Source organism: Cygnus olor, chromosome 6 (genome assembly GCF_009769625.2).
Source record: "Cygnus olor isolate bCygOlo1 chromosome 6, bCygOlo1.pri.v2, whole genome shotgun sequence".
In the NCBI taxonomy this organism is placed as follows: domain Eukaryota; kingdom Metazoa; phylum Chordata; class Aves; order Anseriformes; family Anatidae; genus Cygnus; species Cygnus olor.
Genome location: NC_049174.1, coordinates 9733986 through 9749788, shown reverse-complemented (window position 1 = coordinate 9749788; position 15803 = coordinate 9733986). Strand labels below are relative to the sequence as shown.

Sequence of the window (15803 nt, the reverse complement as noted above, 5' to 3'; positions counted from 1 at the left end):
GCTTCTCAAGCAGGTTTCTGGGTGGGCATTCGCCTTTCCGCAGAATTTCTGTCCTAAAACGTGTTGTGTATGAACCACCCGGGTCAGAGCACATTTTCTACAAGCCCCTGGCCAGTCTATTTTTGATGAAACAACTCTGTTCCAGCAGGGAACCGGGGCAGCAAGGGGTTGGGATGTACACTACAAAGATACAGAGAGGATTAAAATGTGATCATTCCCTTTTACCCAGAAGACACATTAAAAAGATGTTAACAAACAGTGAGCAGTTGCTGTGACCCAGAATTGTGCCCAAAGTGAACTGTAATGGGCAAGGCGTATGTGGCGCAGCTGTTTACAAATACCTGTCCAAATACTATCACGGACTACTTGGTGCTCTGTCTGTCTGAGCAGGCTTAGCTCCCTGTGCTTGCTCCTTGCGATAGCTGGACTTTAGGCCTAATCCACTCTAATGAGTAGGAAACGCTACGTCAAAGCACAGGACCAGGGAATCTGTCCCTCCAAGTGGCTTAGGTCCTTCTGTGAAGACAGCATTCGTGTCACAGAGCTGCACGTGCCCAGTCACACAGAAACATCTGCTGTGATCCCACGGGCCGCATCAGCACATTGCGAAGTCTGAAAGTGTTGGGGCAGACTCTCACCAGTGGGTTCCTTGCACACACAGAGCTTGCAGGACTGGATTTAGAAGAAAAAGCTAAAGCAGTCTGGGCTGGATTGGGTTTAACACAGCAGGAAAAAAACTTTTAGAAAGCTGAGGCTCCGTGACCATATTCCCCAATGCCATAACCGCTGCTGTTCTGTTGCATATCAGTTTTTTTTTTAAGCAACAGATACATTGCAGTTTGGGCAAACAAGATAATTGGACAGGGTTTTGTATTGCAAAATAGATTCTCAGAACATCCACTAAAACGAACCTCAGTGTTTGCTTTTGCTCTTGTTCTGCTTTTTAAAGTTGTTTTCTGTGATGCGTCAAAAGGTGAAAAAGTGCTGGTCCTCCTGTGGCTATGTAAATATTCAGCTTCTGGTACATTGCATTAAGTGTCTTATAATCCATCCCAATTAAAAAGCAGTCTTTATAGCCGTAATAGTTTTATTGAGAACTGTAACACATTAGACTTACAGATATATAAAGCAGTTAGTTTTATAAAGCATATAGGATATTAAAGTAATGAAAGACATTAATGTGACATCAATTTTTAAGGAGAGTTACTTGCTGAAATAAATGAGGATAGCCTAAAAGTTGATGGCATGTTTCAGTCCTGAGTAATGAACCCCTGTGCCCCCTAAAACCTCTTAGAATAAATAATGCTTGAGCAAGTCAGTGGCCATTAACTCTTTATCCTCTGAGAGCTACATGTCACATTGATGTCTCATCCTATTTTGTAACTTTTAAAAATACATTCAGAAATGACTTCTCTTTCCTGGGATGGCTGTAACTTGTGATGCGTTATTCTGAAGTGTCTGCTTTCCTATCGTCTCCCCGCTTTTTGCTGAAGTAGAGCTGTGACTGGTGTGCAAAAGTCTTGAGGAAGTTAGTTTTTCTATTTTCCTTCATTTTCTTATTTTGTTTTTCCCTTTCCTGCTTTCTCACTCTTTGCCAGTGCTCTGCTTCGTGCTCTACCCAGAGGTGTCTTGGCATACCAAGCCTGGAGAATCAGAAACCACACGTATGTTTTAATAATATTAAAAAAAAAAATCATGAAAGAATGTTTAAGAGACTTTTTACTAGTAAAATGGAACATTCCTTACAAAAATCTTAAAATCCTGGCTGGTTTGTGGAGAAGCAGAAATGAAATCCTTAGATCTCTTGAGAACATTGTTATAACAAGAAGTATAGCAATTGCTCGCTTGAAGTGTGTCTCATTAACAGGAATACTTAGCTCGGCCATTTGTGTTGCTATAGTTATGGAAATGTTAGAAGTTCTATGATCAACCCTATTTCCGAGGTATATAGCTCTTGTCAAAACCCCCTCTGGTCTGGAACTTGGCAGCAGACAAAGCATATGCTTCTCATGGTTCTGCAAATCAATCCAGACAGTTTTTATTTCAATGAGAGAGCTTAAGAAACAAAACAAACCCCAAACATTAAAAACCTGTTTATTGCTTTCAGATGCCTGTTCACAGTCCTGTGACTTGTAAATGATTTTGGTACAGTCGCTCTGCAAACTTGCCAAGCTCCTGGGCTGTAATGTCAACAAGGCAGTTCTCGGCCACGTTAAAATCATGTAAAATGAAGGAGAGGGTAGTGCTTTAAAATTAGTAATGTGCAGGGACTCGTCATTCCCCACATGTACATACAGGAACCTTTATCAGCAAAGTCCTGCCTACACCGGAGACTAAAATGCCAGTAGGTGTTGACATGATTGATAAAATGCATTCCCTCTTGGCTGTACTCATCCATACGCTGCCCCAGGAATGAATGTCTTTCCTCTGATCACAGACCACTATTTAATGCCACCACTGCGTCTCCTCTGCTGTCTCCTGCAACCCTCCCACCCTATAACATCCTATCAAGTCTGCCTTTTCCATATCCAAAATGCTGCCTCCAGCTTGAACCTGGTAAGGCTCCCCGTAGGAATTTGCCTTGTCCAGTTTCCTGCTATGTGTTTATGTGTTACAGAAGGGCAGCAGTGAGAGAGGTTTTGGGGAGAAGAGGTTTTGGAAGTGCAGAGGGAAGACAAGCCCTTGTTGTTCCTCTCCCAGTCCTGGATGGTCCCTGTGGGTGTCCAAGGGTTCCCTGGGTCCCAGAAAGGGGCTGATGACAGTCACCCTATTGGTGCCTCTTGTGATGCAGATTAAATACTGTCAGCAGGTAAATGAAGCCTGACAGCTGTCAAACGTTCAGCTGTAGTGCTGATTTCTGCTCTAATTGCCTGAATCTGCTGGGCATCCCCCCTCCAAGAGCCCCGACTCCACGGATTAAAGCATCACACAACCTCTCACACATCCACGTCTTGGTGCTGTGACGGGAGGTGTCTGGGAGGAAACCCTGCGCTCCCAGTGCGATGGTCAGCTGGATTTCACTGTCCTAAACACGGCCAACCCATTCCTCCATCAGAAGAGACACAGCTGGGATGGGTTGGGGCAGGGAGAAGTCTGGAGATGGCTGTTTCTGGTCCTTCATGCATGTGTGGGATACAAAAGACAAGTTGTGCTCTCTCAGGAGCCACCCATTTTGACTACCGTGGCCTTCGCTGACGACCTCAGTGCAGCACAAGGAGAGGAGCCCTGCCTGCAAGCAGAGTTAAAAATCCTCGCTGCTTGGAAGGATGACATCCACAGCTCTTTGGTATGGGCTTTCCTACATTTCACATGGATTTTGTACCTGTTGCTGCCAGGCAGAGCTAGCGTGCTGGCTGGACCACCCTTTGGTCCCGTAGGGCTACTGCTATGTCTGTGTAAGGATTTCTATCAATCACCCTGGTGCAATAATTTATAATTTCACAACCACGGATGTATAATTGGGGCAGAAATTCGAGTAAATTGGATGAAGAAATCACATTATCACAAATTTTTGCATTATTTATATTCATTTTGGAACACTGGCAGAATATGAATGTCAAACAGGGAGATTCATGTATCCAGTGAATAGAAATCAAAGATTCATCACAGCGCTAATCTTCACTTTGAATGCCACTTTAAGTTTTAGCCACCCCACTTCAAAAGGGACAAAGCAAAGCAACAGAAGAGGTCCAGCAATGGCAATGATTAGAGGCTCGGGAAGAGGGGCTTCTGTGCGAGATGAGATGAAGATCCTGGAGTTAATTAATGCACAGGCCACTTTGACAATCCTCTTCCCCTGTGCCACATTACAGGTGCTGAGGCTAGGTTCCATGACATTTAAGGGAAACAAATTTAAAACAGATAAAAGGAAATACTTTCTTAAGGGCTCTAATTAATGCAAGGAAATGATTGCCATGGGATACTGAGAACAGCATCATTTTAGCAGTGTTCAAATGAAGTGCCGTCTGCATACCCGTGCTGTACAAAACAGGAACATTTATAGTAAGGGGAATAGTATTTGCGAGCTAAACTTGCTCTAAGTACTAGCTCTCATGTTTCAGGCTACAAATGGATTACTACTTGGAGCTGGGAATGATATGAGCTTTTTCTTCGCTGTAACACTGAACCATTAGCCTTTCCCCAAGGAAAGATATTGGTTTAGATAGGAAGCATGAGGAAAAAAGAGTAATTTGCCAAATATCACAAATGCTGCCTATGCTGAGTGAGCCAAATGGCTCAAAATGGAAATTGGAAAGCGTTCAACAGGGCTGGGAGAAATATGCACTATCATTAGGTTAGCAGTGGAAGAAGACTTGGACAAAGTTGCATGGAACTACATCCTGTTTATTGTGCAGGGCGCTGCAGGGATTCAAAACCAGAGAGCATTCAATGAGCAGCACGAAAAGGAAACCTTTCAGCCAGGGGAACTTGAGGGTTTGTAAGCACGTCTGTGTAAAAGTTGGCAGGGGTGGGGAGACCAGAAAGCCCTTTTGGGTCTCTTGGCATCAGTACTCAACTCCTGTCCCGTTTGGGGCCCCTGGTGCGAGCTGCAGCTCTCCTGGGTGCATAGCAGGGCCGTCCTGCTCAGCGGACAAGGGTTTTACTAGCAGTTAGTAGGCTTTCAGAGCCTCAGCCAAGTATTGTGCCATTCTCCTGCAGTGTTAGTGCCCCAAGCTCTAGTGTTGTACTCAGCAAGCTAGTTCAAGCCCAGTTCAGCTGTCCCTAAGCTACACTGAAGCTACTACGGCAAATAAATTGTAGACCTGTAGTTGAGACTGACAAACTGTTCCCATTATTAGGAAAATCAAATGCAATATAGTGAAAGCAGAATTAAGCACCGCATAAAAATAATCCTAGTCTAGGGAAGAATAATTATTACTGAGCTACATGTGGAAAATGTATCTCTCTGCAGGATGATCCCTGTATATTTGAGGTGCATGTAGTGCACCAAGTTTATGGCCTTAGGGGATGGAATTTGAGGCAGAAAGTAACTTTTTTTTTAATCCCCTACACAAAAACTTGTATGAGAAAATTCTTGTCTGAGAAAATTTTAAGAAACAGGACTTGCTCCCTATGTGGAACACCCTGAAGATCCCAGATGTCCAAGATTTCTGCCTTCTCAAGACAATACAGCCAGGCCTGCCAAGCATAGCAGCTCCAAAAGGGATGAATGCACTGTGCCACTGGCACATGCATCGTTTACCCGTGCATGTGAGGGCCGCTCTGCTCATGATGAGCTGGGTGCAGGCAGCAGGTTCAGCAACGCGGCGTGCTGGGCGCACTGCCTGTGCAGAGCTGCTGCCTGTAATAATCACCACTTGCCTGGCACATCCAGCTGCCCAACAGCCGGGGCTGCCAGACATCCAAAAATGGAGGAGATGGGTGCTCAGCGCCGTCGAGCAATACATCATCACTCAAACAGCGATGTGCCAACCCATCAGCAGAATTAGCAAGTCCCTGGATCAAATGTGCCGACAAGGACACAACAGGGGACGATGAAAGACAGCCGGTTAACATAGCTCTTAATGTCACCTTAAACGTTTCCTCCTCCTCTTTGTACACTGGGTCCTGTCTGGCCAGGGGAGTCATGAACTCAGCAGTCTGCAGTGGCTTCCTGGTCATCTGCAGGAGGCGCAGCTCACTCAGGACAGCTCGCACCACCTGGACGATGTGTCCCTGGGTGAAACCGTCAGACACCATCGCTAGGCAGCTTATGTTCAGCAAGTTGGTGATCACTCCTCCATTCTGCTGGATGATGTGCTTCCATAACACTGCTCATCGGGACCCAGAAAAGAGAGAATGCCAAAGACATGCACTAAGGAAAGCAGGAGAAATGTTTTTGCATTTGGAAATTGAACTAGGGAAATAAGGGTACTGGTCAGCGAAGCCAAGATTCAATTTTTTCTCATTTGCTGCTTCTTTCATCCACAGATTTGCAGCATAGAGGCCTTTAGGCACATCTGTTCTTAAACCATTAGTGATCCATTGCTGGCTACCAGTCAGTACTTTCAGAAAGTCATTAAGGGCACATAACGTGAGGTGGATATGTGTGTAAAAATGGAAAGAACTACTTAAATATGCCTGTGTGTATATGGAAGGAGAGCTCATCCAGAATTTTCCCATTTGTGTGTGTAGAGAGAAGTGCCTTTATTAACAGCCTGCTTTTATTTCCGTGACCCTGATCAAAGGTGACTCCTGCTGAACCGAGGGCTGCTATGGGGACTCAAAGTCTGGTTTAGAAGCCAAAGGCCTCCAGCTATGCAGGCACATGTTGCAAATGTCAGGTGTAAATTTCTCTGTGATTGGCATTTTGCTTAATTAAATGGTGAACCTGTTTGTATCTTTTAGCAGCGAACCACTGAGACATGGAGCTTTTACATGTTTGTGGAGTGCCTGAGATTTTCCTTACAAAAATAAAGTTATAGGAGTAAGAATTTTTGTTGTTGTTTTGCCTTTTGTAAAGTAATGGACTGTCTCAGAGAAGCTTATTAAAACTTTCATACCATCTCACCATACTTTTCCTTTAAAGCTTTATATTGGAAGCACTTGGAGGAAACAAGAATCATGCATAAAGAGCTTTAAAAGGTTCTTGAATGATGATAAGCTTCTGGTTTGAGTATCCTTTGTTTCAGTGCTCACTTGTAGTATGAAAATGCTGGGTGGACTGTTAATGTTACTGGCTGCTGGGTCAGTCATGTAATGGAGAAAACTTGCCTTACTTTTCCTTGGATTGTAACGTAGATACTTAGGGACTTGTGCCCGTAACCATTGACAACTTTGTACTACATTTTTCACTTGGGCAAACTGTGATCTTCCACTGGATTTATAACCACACTCATAGCTATTGGCTGAATCACTGACTCATAATGGAGGAATTGATGCACACAACAGCGAGCACTACTTCTGCATAGCTGTGTATTTGGTGCTGCAGCTTATCTTGCAGGAAGGGTCATGCATAAATATGAGATAATGACCCACCAGGTGATTAATAGCAGGAAACCAGTAGAGGACCGTGACTCTCCTAGTTTACTGATTTCCATCGTATGCTTGCAGTTTCCATCATGCACAGATTGGAGTATTCTGGTTTGTAGCAAAACAGAGGGTTGTAGTGAACACGTAAAGTTTGTGCACAGTGGCTATGAATGTTATGCCATGGCTTTTCTGCCCAAACAGGTTTCTCTAGTTCTCAAATTGGGTGTCAGGCACTGGAAATTGTCACAATTGGAAGATGAGTACTGCTAGTATCTTATTTCCATTGAACTTCAGGGAAGGTATGAGCTAAAGAACAAGCCAGGCACTTAAATGGGACAATGTCAGATAATTAAAACTACAAGTTTAATCTGCTTTAAAATGTCAAGAGTTAACTTTTTGGGGGCATTCTGAAGTTTGCAAGTTGAAATCCCTTTGGCTGGCCCTTTTTGTGACTCCAAATTAGTGGTGAGAATCCCAGAATGTGACAGGTTGAATCCCCAGCAGTGAACTAGCTAAATTCAGATGCTATCACCTCCTTTCTCTAGGTCTTACTCATGTCCCTTATCTGTTAGTAATTTATCAGAGCTGTAACCTAACATGAAACACATGTTAGCTCGCTTAGAGACCATTTCCCATCCACACTATGAAAATTACTGAATGTGGGAGAGATTTACAATGCGCTAGGCAGTCAAAACCTGTCTTAAGCTTGCCCAAACATGCATCATCTCTATACCTTGGCTGCCTCCACGAAAGGCAGTACAAAAATGGACTTCACAATACAGTTGCATCATTTTGTAATAAGGTGAGTATGTGGAGCAATATCGTCTGGTTTACTCAGAGTGCAGTTGTGTAGTGAGGTCCCTGAACTGAATGTGGTTTCTTTTAATTCTGTATTCTTCTGGGGTGTGATCCATCAGAGATCAGTGGCATGAAAGGAGTGTTTTCCTTGATCTGATGATCAACAGGGATATTTATGCTAGCAGCTGCTGGTAGGAGAAATGCACCACTGAGAGTCCTAACTTGGAAGTGTTTGGTATCTTTGTGAATAGTCCTAAATCTTTTTTCCACATCATCTTTTGACTGAACCTGAAAAGCCCATCTTCCTACAAGTCCCCACATCTAGAATCCATAGTACTCACATAAGTGTATTAAATCACATGATATAACCAGAAAAAAAAATATATTTCTGGGAACAAAAGCCCATCTGCCAGCCACTTCTGAAGGATGTGAACAACTACCATTTTTCTTGCAGTAATTGATTCACATTATTAATTTGGAGCATTTCATCCTAGTCAATGCTTAGCTATTGCAGACTTCAAGGCAGTTCAAACCTGAAGACAAACTTCCATGCCTAAAAGTTTGTCTTTTTTTCTAGCCATGTAAGTTGGTCAAATAAAAGACACAGTTCTCCTTAGAAGCTTTGACTTGCAGCATTGCTGGTACTCAATGAATTTATCAGACCTTGGAAGGGCCTGTCTATCACTGTAAACATTTGGTAGGCTAGAAATGCAAAATCTTGGATGTCTCTACAATGTCCCTCATGATTTGTAAGTACTAAAATGGAATTTGATAGCAACAAAACCCAATCCTCCAGACATCGTTCTGTTTATGGAGAGGCCCAAAAACGTATTGTTTAGAATTTGGAAACCAGATAGGAACAACAGAAATTCCCTATGTAAAAATAAAAGCTTAAAATAGAAGATGTGCACTGAAAAAGGATCCTATTATTCATTTAGTGAAAAAACAGCTTGGGCTGATTTCAATGCACTCTAAACAAAAACTTGAGAAGAAATGTTAGTCACCACAGGAGAGCATTTTAAACCATTCTCCCAACTTCCACTCTTAATATCTGATCTTTGGGGTAGCGTGTTCCAGTATTACTTAAATTATCTGGAACTGAGAAGTACCTGGGGTACAAACTGAATTTAAAAACAGTTCTGAGGATAACCAGACAGTAAACATGGATGTTAAGCAGTAGTAATTGTCACAATGATTTGAAATACTTGCCAAATCTTGAAGCATAGTCAGGCCTAGGAATCAGAATAATTTTCTGGTAAACTTTGCAGAAACATTTAAGATTAGCATCGAAGGGACGTCTGGTGGTTCCTACTAGCAGCACTCTGTCCTGTGCTTTCAAAGCCTTAAGGAATTTGGGGAGAATCTTTTCCAGACGTTTTGGGTTCATCTTCAGAGTGTACATGTAAACACAAGGAGGCAAGAATTGTTATTAATACTGACAATTTGGAGTGAATGAAGTGAAGCAATGTTAGATATAAGTAACGTAGACATGTACATTGTACATAGACATGTTATATACAACAGGATTTTGGGCTCTTTTTCAGAAGTCTATTTGCATTTAGTATAAACAGACTAGATTCTCAACCTAAGTAGAAAGCCTTTGTCTTCTGCAATTCGAGTTGATTTCTGCCTATGTATTAGTGGGTTTGGGTGCTTGTGTCTTTTACTAGTCCATCTGCTGGTCCTCTTATTGAAAAGCAGGAAGGAAGCAACAACTCATTTAAAGAAGGAAAGCCTGATTTTCAGTTCAAGGAGAAATATTGTTTGGACCTGTGCACCTGATGAATCTTAACAGATAGAAAAATTACCTGGGTGTGTAACCTGGTCTGGAATCCTCACAGCTCTTGGACAGTACGATCTACCAACCCCTACCAGTGTTTTAAATGTGAAAGATATGCTCCCTGATTTCTGTTGCGATTTTAGTTTACTGAGGTTCTAACCCAGGAACACAAGCTCTTTGAACTCAACATTCATTTCTTTGTCATATATACTATTTGACCTTATTATAAAAATTGAACTACTGTTTACACAACAGATGACTGTTGAGCAAAACTTCTTATTGGATAGTTACATTTGATAATGCTCAAGTGAGTATTGGTTGGAGAAGCTTCATCAAATTGCTGTGATGTTGCTCTACAGTTAACAAAGCCATAAATGAATAAATGGGTTAGGGTGGTATATTGTATTCAGAAAAGTCTAATGACTTAGAGGCCTCTCCAGAAATGATTGAGACTTAACATCCAAGTCAGTCACACCCACTTGAAAACCTTTCACTGGGTCACCTTGTGATTTTTACTATATAGTAAGCAGGTACCTGAGAAACCTTGCCTCAATTTCAGACCAGCCTTCCTTATGTTAATAAGGTGTCTTCTGCTGGGAAAATAGACACTATTAGAAAATGCAGAGTTTTTATTTATTTATTTTTAAGTGTCTGCTTCCTTTTTCATCCCTTACTCATGAAAATAAGTCCTAATTTATTCCATGCATTTTGGACATCAAGTTTTTGGATGACATAATATCCACAGATTCGCACTAATTCATGGTTTGTTAGCACTAATTCATGGTTTGTTAGATGTGCTCATCTTAATTTTAAAAATTTAAATGGCCGTGCCAGTTCCAGACACAAGTGAAAAGTTCCACTCTCGTGTTAAGCCTACTAAGATAGACTGGCAGTTGTGTGCCAGCAGCTCCTGTTACGCTTTTGAAACTGATGTGTGTCCACAGTGCACACACTCAATGGATATGTACTGAAAGCTAATAATATCTCCTCTGCCTTGAAAGAGATATATCAGCAGCAAGAGAAGCTGTCAAACAGGCAAGCCAGGATCTCAGCCATCATGTGCACCTGAGCTGGAGAAAAGTGGGGTGAATTGTGAAGGTGACCCCTATTTGCGTAAGTATGAGTGGCTGAACTGCTTGCACATCATCCTTGGCAACTGGTTTACCATAACATATTTGATATTTGACTGCTTTGCATCCCTTACAGAGAATAGGAGAGAGACTATTTTTGAGTGGGCATTTGAAGAATTTGAGTCGTCTTTTTACCAAGTTCTCAGTAACGGTACCAGAAATGTCATGCTGGGATTAGTAAAGTGACTTCCAGTCCCTCCAGCTTCTGAGGGCTTAATTTAGCTCGTCTTCTCCAAAACCTACCTCTCCTGAGTGCTCCTAGGGAAGGCTCCCCACACTGCCAGTTGCCTCTGCCTGTCCCTCCTCTTTCATGCTGTCTGGCTCCGAATACTGGTTATGCTGTGAGCTAAGTGGGACATGAGTGATTCCAAGCCTGGAGACCCCACTCGCACCAAGTGCACAGGAGACATTTCAATAAATATCTGCATATCTAGTGATTGGATTGCAGGGACAGAGGTGATACCCCTGATTCTGAGGAGGGCATGGGGAGAAATTTTTCCTCACTGGAGGCTTTCAAAACAGTTAAAAATCATGAGTGCGCCAGGCAATCTTTGGTCCCTAGTCTTAATCTGAATCCTCATCTGCACCTGCTGTGAAAATTTGAGCCCAAGAGAAAGGTTTGGTTTTGGTGTAAGGACCACCAGAGGGCATCAATCAGTGCACACCCATCAGCTCGTGCAGCCCTCGCAGAAGTTAACAGCCTCATCCAAGGTGATGAGGTCTTCCAAAACACCAGGTGTGTGTCCATCATGTAGCCTAGACACGCAGGACTTGCCTTAGGAAAAAAAGGTTTAATTTTTCACGTGGAGCTCTAAAATCAAAATATTTTGCAAGCAGCATGAACCTAATCAGGATTTCAGGGGAATTGCTCTCTGCTGTGGTGGCTGAGTTGCTGTGCCTATTGGGCAGTGTTTTAATTTTCTTTCTAGTGGGGAAGCTACACAAGACAGGAAGGAATGGAAGCAATGGAAATGGGACTCCCGGGAGCCCAAAGAAAATAATCTGTAAACATAACTATTTAATATATGCTCTTTGTTTTCACAGTGGAAATCTATCCTTGTTCCTTTATTGTTCACTTTGGCTCCATCCAATTTCTCAAATTAATAGAGCTGAACAATTTAAGCTCATCTTAACTTTTAGTTTCTCGCCTCATATTTTGAAATTCTCCATTATTCTCTTCTGCTTTTCAGTGCACTGATGAGCAGCGACTGGACTATTTTTAAATAAAGCAAGTATGGGTGTGTAGGAGAGAAACGTGACTTCTTAAGAGCCCCCAAGAGGTCACAAGACTCTCTTAAAAGAAAAAAAATGTTAGCGAGACAAGCTATTATCAAGCAAGCTTTGGCAGGTCTGGTCATATTGGTATGTGCTAAGCTAAGAAATACACCTGTTCCTTTGTGTCGGCTGTAAGGCAACAGGAGAAATTATCTGCACTGAAATAAAAAGGGAGCAACTCACCTGTTCTTCAGCCTTCGGCACTGCTTTATAAAATGTTTTTTCTGTCTCTCCAATCCACACGACTGAAGGCTGCAGCTGCTTAGCCACCTAAGAGAAAATGGGAGAGAGAACGCAAGAAGTTGATTAAAATGGCTACAATTTCATACCCAGGTGCCTGTAATTATGCTTTTGAATCCATATTTCAGCAGTTAAAATTAGATTGGTTTACTTTTTTCCAGGAACGTTCAGCACTCATGGATAGCACTGGCTCTGCTCAGTAGACCTGGCAAATCAAACGGTTTCTGTTTAGGAATCTAACGTGGAGAACCCAACCCAAATCAGGTCACACTGACTGCTATGCTTATGCTGCATTTCCCAACCCAAATTCAGCTGCTAAAGCCTGGACTTGGAGGTCAGTGGCAAACAGACCACCAGCAGCTTTACGCTGGTTGCCCGTAGGATCCCTCCCCAGTTTTCTGAGGGCAAAACAGATGGGGAGAGAGGCAAGACACGGCTACTGAATGCTCATCTTTAGGCAAAATAGGCTGGTATGCAATCTTCTGGATTACAACATAGCGTTTAATCTGCAGTTAGCCAAAGAATTAAAATGGAACCAGTTAAATTTGAAGGGGGGTCTGCAGAATTGGGCTTTCCAGCTCCAAAGTCAGAGCACTATACCTCTGGTTCACAGCAGGATGGCAGCAATGCTACAGGCTTTTTCACATCTTGCACTCTCCCTATTGCTATAGAAACGCCAGTGGTTTAGACATTCTACTGCCAAATTTTAATCACTTTCCAGTGGCTCTCTGAGCTCTGCTGCTTCACTCAGCAACAGAAGTGATGGCTGGAGGAGTCAACGGGTAATGAGGCAGCATTCTTCTTTCCTGCTTTTTTTTTTCTTTCCTTTTTTTTCCCTAGTTGAAGCTGCTGTTTCCAGGAAGGAAGCGTACAAAATCCATAGGTTGTATTTATCATAAGCCTAGTGTTTGATTGACAGACAGTGCAGGAAGAATTAAGTCATGAACATCTTCCCTCAAAGCCCCACAGTTTATTTTTATGGACACATTTCAAAAGCACCAAGAGCATGTGTGTGCCTGTAGAGTAAAAATGGACGGAAGACAGGGGAAAAGAATAGTAGATGAAAGCTATTAAACTTATTTGCTCTGCTGTGCTGCCAATGGGGTGAGGTGGAAACAATGCCATCTTTGGCATGTGGCACTTTATTTGCAGCTACATGTCAGCCCTAGAGTATGTCAAGTGGTACCTCCGAGTTCAGAATGGCTTCATCAAGGAAAATAAAGCTTTCTCTTTTGTTGGAAAGCTGGGACTATTTAGCATTAATAACGAGGATTAAAGAAAACAATGCATCATATAATGAAAAATAATACGAATATCCTGCAAAAATGGATATGTGCACCTAGGCAATTATGTGAACATTTATCTGTATGTACAACTTTAAAGGGTAACTTCTCAGTCCTGCAATGTATTGAGTATGCAAGCTGGAATAAAATGACGGATTAAAATAGTACAGCAATACTAACTGCCCTTTTAAGGTCAGATGATTTTTATCTATCTTCTATTTATCTATTTTCAGAGGTCTGTTTTATATTCCTAAGCCTGCATACTCTATAAGGTACAGCAAAGAGGGCAAGCTTGGGGTTTTCATTGAATTGAACTGCGCAGCAGCCTTAGACACAAGGTTTTTCTGCTGAGTATTCTGTTAGCCAAGGGCTCAGACACCTGCAGGAAATGCAAATCAGCCCCACTGATTTGCACTTGCAGGTGAATTCAGTCAGCGCCCGGCAGTTTATAAATAGGTCTGGCAGCAAGCAGAGAAGAGTGATGTTGTAGTGGTCATGCAGCAATAGTGGAGTGATGGGTGTTCTTTGGATAATTAAAATTTGGGAAGAAAAAGGTAAGTTGTAGGTTAGTTGCTAAAGTAAACTTGTGCCTTCTTAAAGAACAATATTTGCATTTCATGTACTGACTCTGAAATCTGTTCTAATGTGTGGAAACTGATTCAGAGTTCCTTACTAAATTCAGTACTGCTAATGAACGGATTATCACCTGGGCTCTTCTGATGTTTCTAATGGCTCCCTTTACCTTCTGAAGTATAAGATAACAATGAATTTTTGCTCCTGTTGTCTGTGTGTGCCTGGGGAGGATGTCAGACGAGGTAAGTCAAGACTGCTCCCCTTGAAACCTGCCTTTCCCTGGCTGGGGTTTGGGCTAATGGCATGCTGTCTAGTCAAGTTTACCAGCTGTGTGTGCATGCATTACCACCCTGGTAGATTCTGTCACCATGGGATCTGCTCTTGCTGTGATGTGTTCTCCTCTTGTTGTTCGTGTTTATGACCCTGGTGATGTCTCAGATACTGACATGGGTTACTGCTCTGTTTAAGTTAATGTAAAGAAGCGCTGTGTGATTTTGCTCTGTGAGGTGCCGCATCTGTATGAAGTCTGGGGAGCAGTGTAGCTGTTCTGCAGCATTTCCTCCATACCTGCGTGTCTGATGCTGCAGTGTGATGTGACGTGGGGAATCAGGGTGGGGGAGGCTACTGAGGCTGTTAGAGCTTTTGGCAGTGGTTGAGATCTGCTTAGGTACTTCAAAGGGAACCATGTCATCTCTTCAGTGGGGCTGCTGCAGCTTGGAGATGCAGATATTCCCCATTTGGCTCAGAGGTGGCTTCAGTGGTTAGCAACTCTCTAAAATGAAGCCTGAAGGTTTTAATCAGCCTAGAGTTTCATTTTAACTCTTAAGAACGTTCAGTATTTTCACACCTTTCGTTGTCTTTTTTTTGTCCCTTTTTTTTCCCCCACCAATTACGTGGAAATACAATGAATAAGCTCAGTTCTGGCTGGCTCTTAAACAGGTATTTTCCTGGGCTTTCTGTTTTAAGGCAATGACTTAAATCTATAAAGTGGCCTGAATCTATTTTTCTGGCGTTGGTAGGTGCTAATGTAACTGAATTCAGCATGCTGCTTTTCAGTCATCTTCCTATTGCCAGATCAGGCACCCAGAATCTATCAGCATCTAATTTACATTGTTGGCAGATATGTAGCAGACTGCACATCCCTGTGAAAGTGCTTCATTTGAATTATCCATGGACAGTTTGAATCCATGGATAATTAAATGCATTGTACATAATTAATTTGTAATTGTAATGTTATTAGCTTTGCTGCATTCTCCAGTTTGTTGGAGCTGCCAGTAGATGGCTCCTTAACCCTTCTAATACTGCACTGAGTCAGCAGCGGTCTGTGCTGGAAGCTGCTGTCTGATGGTCAGCACTGAGCAATGGAGGCTTCATTTGCTCTTCCAGAAGATTATTGAGAGACTATTTTCCTGCTGTCTATCAATATTCAAAGATCAATCAGCATTTTTGTTAGCTTGGGTTAAGGTTTTCACACCTGAGGGCCAGAGTTTAAGAGTGAAATCAGTACACGTCAAAATACAAAAACCTTATTCTAGCAGGGGCTGCATGCTCATGGCTCTTCCAGACTTGAAGGTTTTGATTAAACTTGAAGGAATTTTGTTAAAAGATGCAAGTCTAAGTTTTCCTGAAGATGAATTTGTTGCTGAAAACTGCTCAATCTGGAGTATATAGTCATGAAAATGCTCCAAAACAGCTAAAGCAGGGAGATGTTGAAACCTCTGATCAGACTTCAACTGCAGGAGCAAGTATTTC

General features: G+C 42.4%; 1 protein-coding gene across 3 annotated transcripts in view; it reads right to left on the bottom strand.

Moving 5' to 3' along the window:
• Nucleotides 1-1076: 1076 nt before the first annotated feature.
• Nucleotides 1077-15803, bottom strand: part of IQCA1 (IQ motif containing with AAA domain 1) — a 105057-nt gene continuing 90330 nt past the window's right edge. Inside the window, exons 16-20 of one of the 3 annotated variants that reach the window (XM_040560940.1) lie at nucleotides 12139-12225; nucleotides 8980-9157; nucleotides 5533-5771; nucleotides 1747-2015; nucleotides 1077-1643 (exon numbers count right to left, since the gene is read on the bottom strand). In XM_040560940.1, coding sequence (XP_040416874.1) covers nucleotides 1445-1643; nucleotides 1747-2015; nucleotides 5533-5771; nucleotides 8980-9157; nucleotides 12139-12225 — 972 coding nt within the window. In that variant the 3' untranslated portion in view covers nucleotides 1077-1444. The remainder of the gene's footprint in view (nucleotides 1644-1746; nucleotides 2016-5532; nucleotides 5772-8979; nucleotides 9158-12138; nucleotides 12226-15803) is intronic. The other 2 variants (XM_040560941.1, XM_040560942.1) reach the window with 2 other exon arrangements.